Source organism: Littorina saxatilis, linkage group LG17, assembly GCF_037325665.1.
Source record: "Littorina saxatilis isolate snail1 linkage group LG17, US_GU_Lsax_2.0, whole genome shotgun sequence".
Taxonomy (NCBI): domain Eukaryota; kingdom Metazoa; phylum Mollusca; class Gastropoda; order Littorinimorpha; family Littorinidae; genus Littorina; species Littorina saxatilis.
Window position 1 is genome coordinate 71,321,061 of NC_090261.1, and position 14,515 is coordinate 71,335,575.

General features: G+C 40.9%; 1 protein-coding gene across 1 annotated transcript; it reads right to left on the bottom strand.

The window, feature by feature from the left end:
- Nucleotides 1–2,097: 2,097 nt before the first annotated feature.
- Nucleotides 2,098–14,363, bottom strand: LOC138952412 (uncharacterized). The gene is made up of 8 exons (XM_070324078.1): nucleotides 14,225–14,363; nucleotides 12,975–13,367; nucleotides 12,234–12,580; nucleotides 10,707–10,910; nucleotides 10,080–10,245; nucleotides 9,096–9,218; nucleotides 7,890–8,040; nucleotides 2,098–7,589 (listed from the first exon to the last, which is right to left on the bottom strand). Exons 2-8 carry the CDS (start codon nucleotides 13,289–13,291, stop codon nucleotides 7,377–7,379), a joined length of 1,521 nt encoding a protein of 506 aa, XP_070180179.1. The 5' UTR covers nucleotides 13,292–13,367; nucleotides 14,225–14,363; the 3' UTR covers nucleotides 2,098–7,376.
- Nucleotides 14,364–14,515: the final 152 nt, after the last annotated feature.

A 14,515-nucleotide genomic window follows, 5' to 3' on the forward strand; every position in this document is an offset into this window, starting at 1 on the left:
TAGAGAGCTGTCATTTATAGAGAGCTGTCTTCCTTTACCCGTCCTACCTTCTGTTCAATGAGCGCTATATGGCCAGTGTATGTTACTATACGACGACAATAACAGGGAACTTCTGTGAGACCAGGTGGTGATTTACGCCGGTCATTATCCTGAATAAGAGAAAAGGCGTGGTGTGCATTGATTTTCTGTGAGTTTCAGCCTTTGGTTCATAATTAAGGCTGTTAAGTCGGGGGTGGGCAGCGAGGATAAGCTCTTGTTGCTCCTTAAAATGCTCCCAAGGCGCGCGTCTCAACGAATAGCCTCTGACAGCCAAGTCCATGGCAACGTCTTGCCTTCACACCGGGACACCGGTGTGGCAGTTTTCTGACCTGGCGGAACTGTTTCTACTGACAGGAGAAGGGGCAAAAGGCGGGTCACTGGCGCCTACAAACCAGTTGCTTCGGGTAGATGGGGCTCGTCAACCTTGGTCGGTAGCTCATCCAGGTGAAGGAAAACACTGATTCAAAATTAAACCCCCGCTGAGGGTGACTTAGCCGCACTGCCTTGTGTGTGCCTTTGGAAAGGGAAAGGCTAGGGAGTAAACCTTACCCAAATCCGGAGTGGGGCCCCCTAAGGCGGTCTAGTGGGCGTCTCGCGACCTTCCGGCAGCTCCTGCAGCCAAACTGGCGCCGAACATCCGGGAGGGGGACTCTGACGACCGGGCAACCCAGGAGCTCCAAATAACGTCGCCCAGGCCCGGCTTGCGCATTGATTTTCTGTGAAGAAGGGCTGGCTGATTAAAAATGAAATAAAACCCTGAAAGTTAACAAGCAAACTCTCTGTCTGTATCACTCGCTCTCTCTCCTTATCCTTGTCTCACTCTTTTTCACCCCCCCTCCCCCTCCCACCATTTCTCTCCCTCTCCGCGTCCATCTTTCTCTATCTCTTCCCCCCCCCCCTCCCGGTTATTTTCCTGGGAGAGGCTGTGGCGGGTGGGTGCTGAGTTAAGATCCTGGTTTTACAGAGTGAATGGTACATTGCATTTGATTTGGGTTTCATGAATATGTCCTGCTGCAACACACACACACACACACACACACACACTCACACACACACTCACACACACACACTCACACAGACAGGCACGCACGCACGCACACACACTCACACGTGAGAGGATCCCACGATGACAGAGAATGAATAAACATGGCAGGTAGATGTGACAGAAAAGTAAACAAGTCGCGTAAGGCGAAAATACAACATTTAGTCAAGTAGCTGTCGAACTCACAGAATTAAACTGAACGCAATGCCATTTTTCAGCAAGACCGTATACTCGTAGCATCGTCAGTCCACCGCTCACGGCAAAGGCAGTGAAATTGACAAGAAGAGCGGGGTAGTAGTTGCGCTAAGAAGGATAGCACGCTTTTCTGTACCTCTCTTTGTTTTAACTTTCTGAGCGTGTTTTTAATCCAAACATATCATATGTATATGTTTTTGGAATCAGGAACCGACAAGGAATAAGATGAAAGTGTTTTTAAATTGATTTCGACAATTTAATTTTGATAATAATTTTTATATATTTAATTTTCAGAGCTTGTTTTTAATCCAAATATAACATATTTATATGTTTTTGGAATCAGCAAATGATGGAGAATAAGATGAACGTAAATTTGGATCGTTTTATAAAAGAAATATTTTTTTTACAATTTTCAGATTTTTAATGACCAAAGTCATTAATTAATTTTTAAGCCACCACGCTGAAATGCAATACCGAAGTCCGGGCTTTGTCGAACAATACTTGACCAAAATTTCAACCAATTTGGTTGAAAAATGAGGGCGTGACAGTGCCGCCTCAACTTTCACGAAAAGCCGGATATGACGTCATCAAAGACATTTATCAAAAAAATGAAAAAAACGTATGGGAATATCATACCCAGGAACTTTCATGTCAAATTTCATAAAGATCGGTCCAGTAGTTTGGTCTGAATCGCTCTACACGCACACACACACACACACACACACATACACCACGACCCTCGTCTCGATTCCCCCCTCGATGTTAAAACATTTAGTCATAACTTGACTAAATGTAAAAAGGTGAAAAATCGAACATCATGGTAACCTTTCAAGTGTCAAAAATCTTTATTTTCCACGCACAGAAATCCACTCACCCCACAGTCATCCACAGTAATGAAAACCTTCCAAGATTATTCACATGACTAAACTCTTTTTAAACGTTAAGAGAGGTTCCATAGTATTCACAATGATCGCTCTGGACATTTTTTAAAAGGCGTGTCTTTACTAAAAATCAATCCGGGCTCCCACAGAACAATGTCACTCTGTGATGCTAACTGGTCAAAGAAATTTAAATTGTACTGATTCCTTGCATTTGTGACAGAAAAACCAGTCAAGCCATCTATCAACTAGTATCATTTAAAGGTTCTTGTCTACATTTTGTATTCATAAATAGACATTTGACCATTAAAATGCTGAGTCTATTCCCTACAAATATCAACAATACACCCCCCTTCGATCAAGAAGGACAAAGCCAGGGTAGCCGTTTGAAAATTCATTTCAGCATAGTAGTATATCCTTATTTGGCAAATGCCGATGGCATTTTCTATATTTTTAGCTGCATTATTTTAGTCATTCATGAGTGGGTGGGTGGAGGGGATGGGCTAGTTCTAACTATGCATTAGATTATAAAATTGTATTCTGTGTAGACCCTTCCACCAGCATCTTAGACCACTCTTTGTACTTTTTCTTTTAATAGATGATTGTCATTTGTTTTACCTCATGTCTGCCCTGTGTGTGATGGTGTGATCGTGACTGCTGTAGTGTGGGCGTGTGTGTGTTGGTGTGTATGTCAGTGAATGTGTGGGCGTGTGTGTGTGTGTGTGTCAGTGTGTGTGTGGGTGTGTGTGTGTGCGTGATTTTACCAACACTACGCTAAATTCCTTGTGCTTAAAATGTTTTTTTAATGTCACTTGGCTCAATAAATACTGTATTCTGTATTCTGTATTCTGTATTCTGCAAAACTCCTCTCGAATACCGTGCATTTCGTTCGTTTAAAAAAAAACCTAGACAGCGCTCCAATACCCAGTGTCAAACTTTTGCTGTGATTGTGTGGGCATGGCTGTCAGCATAGTGACATGAATTTGATTGGTCGATATTTTTAGGCAAAGCACATGTTCTCAGCAAACAGAAAACAAAATATTGGAAGTGTGAGTCACACTTCCCAAAAATAAAACCTTTTTTTTTTTAACATATATTTTTTTTTCTATAACTTTTTTCCCCATGGTTCATTCATCATCTGACATAATTTTTATTGGAATCTAACCTCAAGATAATTGAAAAAAAGCAACAAGTCGCGCAAGGCAAAATTACTACATTTAGTCAAGCTGTGGAACTCACAGAATGAAATTGAACGTAGTCCGCCGCTAGTGCAAAAGGCAGTGAAAGTGACGAGCCTGTTTGGCGCGGTAGCGGTTGCGCTGTGCTTCATAGCACGCTTTACTGTACCTCTCTTCGTTTTAACTTTGTGAGCGTGTTTTTAATCCAAACATATCATATCTATATGTTTTTGGAATCAGGAACCAACAAGGAATAAGATGAAAGTGTTTTTAAATTGACTTCGAAAATTAAATTTTGATCATAATTTTTAATTTTTTTAATTTTCAGAGCTTGTTTTTAATCCAAATATAACATATTTATATGTTTTTGGAATCAGAAAATGATGAAGAATAAGATGAATGTAAATTTGGATCGTTTTATAAAAAAAATATTTCTTTTTACAATTTTCAGATTTTTAATGACCAAAGTCATTAATTAATTTTTAAGCCACCAAGCTGAAATGCAATACCGAAATCCGGCCTTCGTCGAAGATTGCTTGGCCAAAATTTCAATCAATTTGATTGAAAAATGAGGGTGTGACAGTGCCGCCTTAACTTTTACAAAAAGCCGGATATGACGTCATCAAAGACATGTATCGAAAAAATGAAAAAAATGTCCGGGGATATCATACCCAGGAACTCTCATGTCAAATTTCATAAAGATCGGTCCAGTAGTTTACTCTGAATCGCTCTACACACACACGCACACACACACACACGACCACCTTTAAACAGCTAGCCAATTTAATTTCTTGTATTATGAGAATTCTCAGGTAAAATGTCAAAAATGTCCAGTTAACTCAATCGCTGAACAACGTCTTGTAATAAAAGTAAGCATAGTAATGGTGATGATGATGATGATGATGATGATGATGATGATGATGATAACAATTCAGTACATATATAATGTAATGCAATTTTCATGTGACAATCTTGTACCAGGTAACCTATTTCAGAGGGGGGAAAATGCCTATAGTATTTAAAGAACAGAATTTTACTCCAGCTACTCCAGCTCAAAGCAGTAGTCATCTGTTACATTTTGACAGGGTTGTGTAAATAAGAATACCAGAAACAAAATCCCAATGCAATACTGTAATGACATATCAAAAGTCATTTTTAAGCTGAAAAAGTCTCAGCTACTGACCATGCAAATATATACTGAGTGTATCAATGCAAAAACATCATGCGCGATCTCTATAACTTGGGATCTTTCTGAGTATACACAGGGGTATTCAGACACCGAGGTGAGTCTGCATAAAGTTGACTCGGGGAAATAAATCCATAACAAACTCAGATATCTACAGGCTCATCTCTTTCCAGGCTACTGAAGCTCAGAAGTTCCTATAAAATGGGCACACACACACACACACACACACACACACACACACACACACCCACACACTAAAGTACATGTATCCAGCCACCTCAACTTAAACTAATGATTAAATATAGTAAGAAAGAAAAAGCAATTTTCTCATTTGCTTTAAAAAATGTAACATGCAAACAACAGGCACGAGCATTAAAAGAAAATCATTATTCATAGCACACATCCTTTAAACACATGCCAAAGAACTTGTATCATCATAAATTAACCAAAATATAAATAGGTCAATGTAAGTTTTGGGCCTTCAAGAAAACTGACTCAGACAACACAAAAAATACAAACATATACCAAAAAACACACAAACACACACAGACAGACAGAAACACAGACACTCAGCCTTACACTCACAAGACTGGTGAAAAACTCCAGCTGACAAATTTTCTTGAATACAGAACCATTGCCAAATACATCCACTACTAAAACTCAAGAAAAAAACAATACCAAGACTCGAACCAATTAAAGTCCACAAGTGTAAAAACTGACTGCTATTATTATTTTGATTGCTATTATTATTTTGTACTATACATTTTCGTACTGTTAATAAATACCAAGGACACATAAAGAAACACCATTTCATTAGGTTTTAAGAGTTTGCCCGTTTTTCTCTTCCTCAACTTCTCAAAGTTTATGAGAACACTTGTGGCTGAGTCACAAGTCTTGAAATATGTTTTTTTAAAAATCAATAAAATAAATGTAAAAATCACCTCTGTTCAGTAGCATGAGTCATGACATTGCCTGGGTGTCTGTGATTACAATCTATCGATCTCAGACGCATTTACACTCAATACATTTCTTTTCATACAGAAAACATATTCGTTGCGTACATTTTCATTTTCAAGGTGGAAGCTGCTGGGACAGTAAATATTACAAAAATTCAGAGAAACTAAATTCTTTTTTAAAACAAATTCTCTTTTAAAACATTTTTTTTTTTTTAAAGATGATTAACAAAATGAGAATGATGATAATGATGTTGCTATGGATTTTCATGGTAGTTTGAGACTACGTGACAGGGCAGCACTCTACTCTTACTCAGGCATGGGAACAGGAAATCATCAAAAAGGAGGAAAATAATGCTATAGGCCCCTGCCAGGGGGTCAGGGGGCGTTGCCCCCTGAAGCTGAGGGTTTTTGGCATTTTCCACACCTAAAACGTGCACCAGGAGACACCATAACTTTACAAAACAGTGCACTTGAAGCTGCAGTAATTTCTCACCAATGTGTTCAAAATCGTTAACAGAGAGCTCCACTGTGTGTTCTTTTTTGACTTTGCCTTTCGTCAACCAGATCGAAGTCTTCTCTCTCTCCTCAAGCCAACCAAAATTCCATTTGTTTTTCACACTTGAGTCGATTTCGGCCGCAAGGGCCTTTTCGTTAATCGTAATTCGTTGATGCATGGTGACCAAAATGGCACGTGGTCTAGAAACTGCACGATCCGTAAAAACAAAGAAAGTGCTCGGAAATCTTCGGCAAATTCTGGAACCAGCATAAAACCACTTGCTCGGCTGTTTCCGACAGCATTCTTATCATCCTCGGAGTCTACTCGGCAAATATCGTACAAGCAACATTCAGTCCAAATAAGAATACGCCAATTGAGAATAAAGTTAACTATCGCCGATGGCGGCTGTTACGCGGACGAAAGTACCGTACCCCCCCCCCCCCCCCTCCACCAAATTGCTTACTGTCATGACAATTCTGGTGTCAACCAGCCCCTGCACCTGGGGTGTTGGTCAAGACTGATTAGCACATCCTGGGCACTCTCAAAGTTGCATTCGTGAAGTTAATGACACTCTGTTGTGTGGTCCCCATCTTCCAATTCGAACCATAGCACTTCTGATCTGGGTAGGAAACCAGCCGAGCCTGAAAAACCCACATGACTCTGATGGGATTAGAACCCACGACCTCCCGACTCGCAACCCGATGCACTAACCACTGCGCTCCATATATTCTTACACAAGCAGCGGTCACTTCTGCACAGAGCTATTGCACCCTGGCAGAACTATAAATAACAGCACCCCTGGCCATCATTCCCTATGCAACAGGTCTCAAAATTCCAACACAGACAGTGTTCACTACTTCACAGACCTGTTCAACCAAAAAGTCTAACAGAACAATGGCAGTTATCCCATTTGTAACTGCTGTGAATACCTTTACAGGAGCGTTCATTTCTTCACAGAGCTATTACACCTCTGGCACAACAACAGTTGAACCCCTGAATGCTCGTGATTACTTCTGTAACTGGTCCAAATAGCCAGTTATTTTTGTAACTGGTCCTGGTCCAAATACCCAGTTATTTTTGTAACTGGTCCTGCTCCAAATAGCCAGTTATTTTTGTACTGGTCCTGGTCCAAATAGCCAGTTATTTTTGTAACTGGTCCTGGTCCAAATACCCAGTTATTTTTGTAACTGGTCCTGCTCCAAATAGCCAGTTATTTTTGTACTGGTCCAAATATCCTCTCACATGCTTCCTTCATTTCTTCACAGAGCTATTACACCTCTGGCACAGCAACAGTTGAACCCATAATTACTTCTGTAACCAGTCCAAATGACCAAAGTTATTTTGTAACTGGTCAAAATGGTCATTATTTTTTGTTACTGGTCCAAATATCCTCTCACACGCTTCCTTCATTTCTTCACAAAGTTTAGCCACCACAGGTCTCCCGCAGAGTGGAACCTTAGGGAGCCCTGAGCCAGTGTGGAAGACTCGCTGAGCGTCATCTGAAAGGCCATGACACGCTGCAGCTCGCTGTAATGCTGTCGTAGCACCGCGGCTGGCTGACGTGAGCTGTGCATGGGCACCAGGAACACCGGTGCCACCAGAATCAGCTGGTCCACTTTCTATTAACAAAAAATAAAATAAAATGAATGAATGAAAACATATAAATAAAGAAATAAATGAATAAATCAATCAATCAATAATTAATTAATAAAATTAAAAAAATAAAAAAGATTAATCAAAAATTAAAATAATAAATAAATTAATAACAAAAGCCTGCTAATTGTACTCCTGGCTGTTAATTCAGCTGTGTTTTTGCATGTTTTACAGTCGCTTTTGGAATCAAGAGGCTTCAAGGTTATTATTCTGGAAGTGGCACAAAGTGAAGGGGGGAGGGGGGGGGGTGTCCACTGTACACTGACCTGTAATGCCCCAGAGTCCAGGAAGAGGGAGAGGAAGGTCCAGCCGGACTGACCCAGGTCAATGTACACAATGTTGGTCTGCTGCTCCGTCAGCAAGAAGCGAGATATGACGTCCGACAGCGACAAACTCTCGCTCTGTAAAGATGAGCTTCTGTGTGCACAAAACAAGAGACATGGGTGATTTAGTGGGACTGTTGTGTAAAGATGAGCTTCTGTGTGCACAAAACAAGAGACATGGGTGATTTAGTGGGACTGTTGTGTAAAGATGAGCGTCTGTGTGCACAAAACAAGAGACATGGGTGATTTAGTGGGACTGTTGTGTAAAGATGAGCGTCTGTGTGCACAAAACAAGAGACATGGGTGACTTAGTGGGACTGTTGTGTAAAGATGAGCGTCTGTGTGCACAAAACAAGAGACATGGGTGATTTAGTGGGACTGTTGTGTAAAGATGAGCGTCTGTGTGCACAAAACAAGAGACATGGGTGATTTAGTGGGACTGTTGTGTAAAGATGAGCGTCTGTGTGCACAAAACAAGAGACATGGGTGATTTAGTGGGACTGTTGTGTAAAGATGAGCGTCTGTGTGCACAAAACAAGAGACATGGGTGACTTAGTGGGACTGTTGTGTAAAGATGAGCGTCTGTGTGCACAAAACAAGAGACATGGGTGATTTAGTGGGACTGTTGTGTAAAGATGAGCGTCTGTGTGCACAAAACAAGAGACATGGTTTTACGTAAAGTGATTTAGTGGGACTGTTACATGATTCATTTTGTTCCAAGCTCATACACACAGTCGCATTTAGTTAACATATCACTTACTTAAAAATTCTACATGCACAGTCACCACACATACTTAAAATACATGCACACATGCATTCACAGACACACAACAAACACACACACAACAAATTCACAACATACACACAACATATGTGATATAAACTAACAAGCACAAACACACACAGTGACACACACACACACACACACACACACACACACACACACACACACACACACACACACACACACACACACAGAGATAAGCTGTCTACTTGCATGTAATTGAGTAACAGTTATTACATTTTCATAAGAACAACAGAGGCTGACATGTTCAGACAACAAGCAATCTGGCAAGTATGGCAAGTCTACGCAAAATCGTGTTTACACTCAAAGACAACACATCACAGGCATATCAGACACATACTTACCTCATATTGAATGAAGAGAAATCATAAATATATTGTCGATTCCTAACAGGATTGAAGACAACAACTGAACACTTGACATGGAGGGCTGAAACCTCTTCTGCCATTTTTGATCCAATGTCGAATCTGAAAAAAACAACATATCCACGATTATAGTTGAATCATCCTTGTAAGACGAAGACCTACACAAATCTGATCTTAAAAGGGAGGGAGTCTTTCAATGGGTCTTAATTTGCAGACCTTAAAAACAGAAAATCTGATTACAGTTTTAAACAGGTTCTTAAAAAAATAGGAAGTCTGAAATTGGAGGCAGGGAGGAGAAGAGGGGTTTGGGTCTTAAAAGAAATGTTTCACTGTATCTCATTGTTACCAGAGTATCTGACAAGAAAGAATCCGTCTTAGATTTTTCAATCATTAAAATGCGCAACAACTGAATATGCTTGAGGTCAACTTTAAAAAAAAAAAAATTTACCAACAATACATCAGCAATTTTCTGTTTTTGCTTTAGATAGTCTTTACTACCTCATGAAGATCTTTCCATACTCTCTTAGTCAACTTTATTTTATAATCAACACAATTACTTTTTTCTCATACTGTACTTTAACTCATTGTCTCCCAGGTACGGATCTATCCGTACCCACTCATATGGCTCTATCTGACCAGGTACGGATATATCCGCTCAGACTGTTAGCTTCAGTCGCTTCCTGTAACGTCGATGTAACGCCTGCATTCCAGCGTGTTGATACACAGTAGCTACACAGTTACTACAATTCTGCAGCACAGCTGGTCTCGGCTATAAAAACCTTGGTCAACATAGGTGGGGTAGAAAGTGTTAATTAGTAACAGGCCAGATATCTGGCAGAGCCAGAAATGATCAAATTTAACACTGACACCATCAAAGTATACACATTTTCACAAATAGACACATGCACATTGACAGACAGACAGACAAGACTAGACACACATACAAAGCCCCACAATACTCACTTGAAGACAAGAATGCGGCAGTTGTCAGACCGAGTCATTACGACGCGCCTGGCGAGACGCAAAGTGACCGTAGAGGACAGAGACACAGGAATGACGTCGTCTGAAGACTGCTCAACAACCCTGTCCAGCAAATCCTCAAGTCTCTGGACCTCAAACTCCTCTGAACCTGGACAGAGACACAGGAATGACATCGTCTGAAGACGGCTCAACAACCCTGTCCAGCAAATCCTCAAGTCTCTGGACCTCAAACTCCTCTGAACCTGGACAGCGACACAAACCATCATCATCAACGTGCACAGTTGTTTTTATTTTTTGTCCAGTACTTTTCACATGTGTTTGCCCATTGATGTATATTTCCCATGTATTTTAAGACATTATCTATTGCAAACTGCATGTACTTGAATGTTATTTCTCTGTCCCCCCCCCCCCCCCCCCCCCCAATCAAGAACTAGATTGATGACAAATAAAAAATAAATAAAAAAGTCTTTGGACAAAGATGCACTCTGCGTTTTGAACATAAGAGAAGCAGCCACAACAAAACTAATCACCACCATCAATACACACAGACACACACACACATACGCACACACACACACCAACACAAACACACACATTCACCAAACTCACCGTCAACAGCTGGCGGATAGAGGACAAACGTTCGAGGCCCAGGGTTTCGAACCCAAGACATGAAGTAGCGACAAGATTCCATCATGGTGACCTGCAAGCACAGGTTACTGGAGGCGGAGGTATGGTACAGCCGAAAACCCGCCGAGTGAAACAGTGTGTAGAGTGTCTTGTACCAGCTATACAGGTAGTACTCATCTATTTTGTCTGCACACATAGACACTGTTTTACTGCTAGTATTAGTAATGAACAATTGTGTTAATGATAAAAGCTGGATTTTTTTCACATACAGTAAGCTCCCACGATAAAAGGAAAGCCAAGAGACACAGTGTTAGGTGTCTATTTCAGTCCATCAAAATGTACACCATGCTGCAACTTGTTTTTACTTTCCGCCAGTCTGTGGCAACACTGTGTATTCTCCCATTCTTTCCTTCTCACCTTCTGCTTTTCAACAGATTATGAAAAATTATCTTTTTCTAAAAACAACAACAACAAAATAAACATCGGTGAGACAAGCAATGTTAAAGGCACAGTGCGCCTCCCGTAAACCATCACAGATACTGTCAGACTTTTACACACAGTACAAACACCCTTTCATTTAAACACTCACCGCTTGAGAACATCCTAGGTGCCCTCCGTAAAGAGCGAGCAATTTTCAAAGAATTTATTTTTGCATGGTTTATCTTACCCCTGAGCCATCGTGAACCCGTGTAATCCAGTTTCCCTTTTTCACAATGCAGTCGTCAGTTAGTATAATAGTAATTTGAATGCGACTCACTGTGACTGTGAGCTTATCTGCAATAGCACGTTATCATGTACCTATGACTATGCACGAAACAAACGGCTGTGGTTCACAAGAACTCTCGCGATGCTTTTGACTGTTCAGAGGAACTGGCAATAGGCAGAAACCGTCGTCTGCTACGAGAACCACGACCTTGCGTGACCCTGCTTCCGGGCGTTTCTTTTTTCAAACTTTCAAAACTTTGAATTGTACTGATCTTGTCTTGATGAAACAAGAATTCTTTTATGATTTAAGAATGTTTGTGTAACAAGCTGTCAATTTATTATTTAGATTTTAAAAGTTAGGTCTAGCGCCAAAACGCAACACTGACACAATCCGCAAAATTAATTCTTTGAAAATTGCTCGCTCTTCACATAGGGCACCTAGGATGTTCCCGTTTGGTGAGCGTTCAAATGGAAGGGTGTTTGTACTGTGTGTAAAAGCCTGACAGTATCTGTGATGGTTTACGGGAGGCGCACTGTGCCTTTAAGAAACAATGGCAAAAAATTGACACCAAGTTTTGTGCTGTCCTTGTCTTGGTGAGTAAAGATGTCTTTTGTTTTAAATTTAAAGATGACCTTTTTGCTAAGCATATATGAACCTTTTTTCACCTTCTATTCAACTGTATGCCACCCCACCTCCCCCACTAAGTCTCCCTCCCCTGCAGCATAACCATTGCCTTTCTAAAGCAAAATTTGACACTGAGCAAAACTTTATTGCCACATGAATCATCTTCACTAAAGTCTCACCAATCTCCAAAGTAATATGGAGCTGTTGGAAGCGCGAGAGTATTCCATCCTTGACCATGAAGTAGAGAACCTCGTACGAGTGCGAAATGTCCTGAAAGCTCTCCAGTTTCAGAATATCCACATGACGATGACCCAGCTTGGACATAATGCTGTTGACCGTCTGCATGTCGTAGGAATTGCGGCCAAAGTCGGCTGGGTCGTTGGGCACAATGACGGTGTGGTAGACAGTGGTGTTGAGCTGTTGAAGTGCGTGCGCAGTCATGGACGGGGCATCGTGAAGGAAGACCAGTTGTCGGATGGAGAGGTTGCGTGAAATCAGCGCCTCAAAGCTGTAGTCTGGTAAAGGACTGCAAAGAAAAACCAAGAGTATAGAAAAATAAAAAATATGTATTTACCCTGATGGCATAATTAAATTTGCAGTGCTGCTGTTAGCTTCAAAGGCCATTTTTTCTTCACCTTGACACCTATCCCCGTCCATGGATACGCAGTCTACTTTAATAAAAATGTGTCTGATATTGACAGGCCAAAATGAACTAGACTATCTCAGTATCTGATTAAAAGAGTAGCAACTTCTTCAAGTTCAAGCAACTCCTTATGAATACACAAACAAAGACCATTCAATACACTTTTTTTCAGAGCACACACACAGAGACACCTGCACATACAATACAACCAACAAGCACAAAATATGAATACAGCATACATGCTGCAAACTTAATTCATGTATGACTGCAATCTTACCCTATGGAGTACGCCAGCTTTGGCAAATTTGGGTCCGGGTTAATCCCGACGTCCTGCTCCACACACACAGCCCAGTCAGAAATGTTTGTGCTGTGCAACGTGTTGTTGCACTGATAGTGATACGATGTCAAAAACTTCAGCAGCCGCTGGGCCTCGCTCTCCGCACTGGCCAGAACCTGAAGGGGACTGTACTCTTCCTGGTAGTGCATGACTTGCACAGCTGCATACAGCACTGTGCACACCAGCAGTATGGTGACAACTGTCTTTTTGCGTCGGGAAAGCATCATGTGTGAATGGCGAAGAAGACGAAGAAACATTGGTGAAGGTTGGTGAGGATGGGGATGATTCTACTGCTTGCTGAGTGTCTCAGGAGAGCATGGTTCACTTGTGTTTCTGAAAGAAAACCCATGCTGGTTCATTTGCTGATTTAGCAATAAATAAAGTCTGGACTGAGCAGCTGTATCAGTGTATGCTGCTTTCTATGCATCAGCATTGCCGAAGTTTACCATGATTATAATACCATAAACCTGTAAATGTAATACTAAGTAAATAGTAACACTAACAGACAATTTTGGTATCTCATGAGCAGCTCTTGCGAGATATTCGCGAGACACGCTCTTTATTGTTATTCTTTGAACGTCTTAAGAACTGCGAGCCTTGGCTTTTGCAGCTCACGCCAGATAGCTGTACCACATGCTTTGCTATGCTTTGAAGTTTGCAAGAGCTTGGAATACCGATAGGGTCTATTGCTTAAAAAAAAGGGGGAATCAGTCAGCACTTAAAATCAAGTAAGCACAAAGAACAATCCTCAAAATCCACCACACGTCTGTCCAAACTGCTAATTTTTCTAAACAGAGCCTCAGTTTAAAATTACAAAAGATTAAAAAAAAAAAGTCCAACCTGTGCAACTTCAACAGTTCATTCAATCATTGTTCAAGGATTTTGATGAACAGATTTCGAACACTGAACTGTGAACAGGAGCAAGCAAAGCATGCATACCTGAGTGCATACATAATTTGTAAACAAAACACTTTTTAGAAGCCGCAAGGTCTTGGTTATATACCACGAACAATTTTCTCAATGCTGACTCAGAGAGAGAGAGAGAGAGAGAGAGAGAGAGAGAGAGAGAGAGAGAGAGAGAGAGAGAGAGAGAGAGAGAGAGAGAGAGAGAGAGAGAGAGAGAGAGAGAGAGAGAGAGTATTTTTCGGTATAAACAGTGACAAAAATGCAGTATTTATTAAAACCCCAACCTGTCAGTTTTGGATGCCATATGACGCTCTATTTCCCATTTATATTGTAGTAGAAGTTGTTCAACACAGAGTAAAGAACCATGAACACTACATTCGTGTTTTCGTCGAGTGCAACTACAAGCACTTCTCCCAAGCTGAAAGAAATTACAGGAAGTAGCTCTCCTGCTGGAGAAATCGAAAGTTGGCAAATGCACGTTGTACTTCCGGTGTCTGCTGTTTGCATGATGCTGTGAAACAGAAAGTCAGCAGGTAATGGATGCGAACATCAAAGTACAACCTGTGTCTTTTCGG

Bases quoted from the DNA above. Each gene is read 5' to 3' on its own strand.
- LOC138952412 (XM_070324078.1), bottom strand. From the start codon at position 13,291: ATGTTTCTTCGTCTTCTTCGCCATTCACACATGATGCTTTCCCGACGC. The intron at 12,581-12,974 runs GTAAGATTGCAG...TTTTCTTTGCAG, and splicing joins AAGCTGGCGTACTCCATAGG to TCCTTTACCAGACTACAGCT. The intron at 9,219-10,079 runs GTGAGTATTGTG...TGTTTTTTTCAG, and splicing joins TGCCGCATTCTTGTCTTCAA to ATTCGACATTGGATCAAAAA.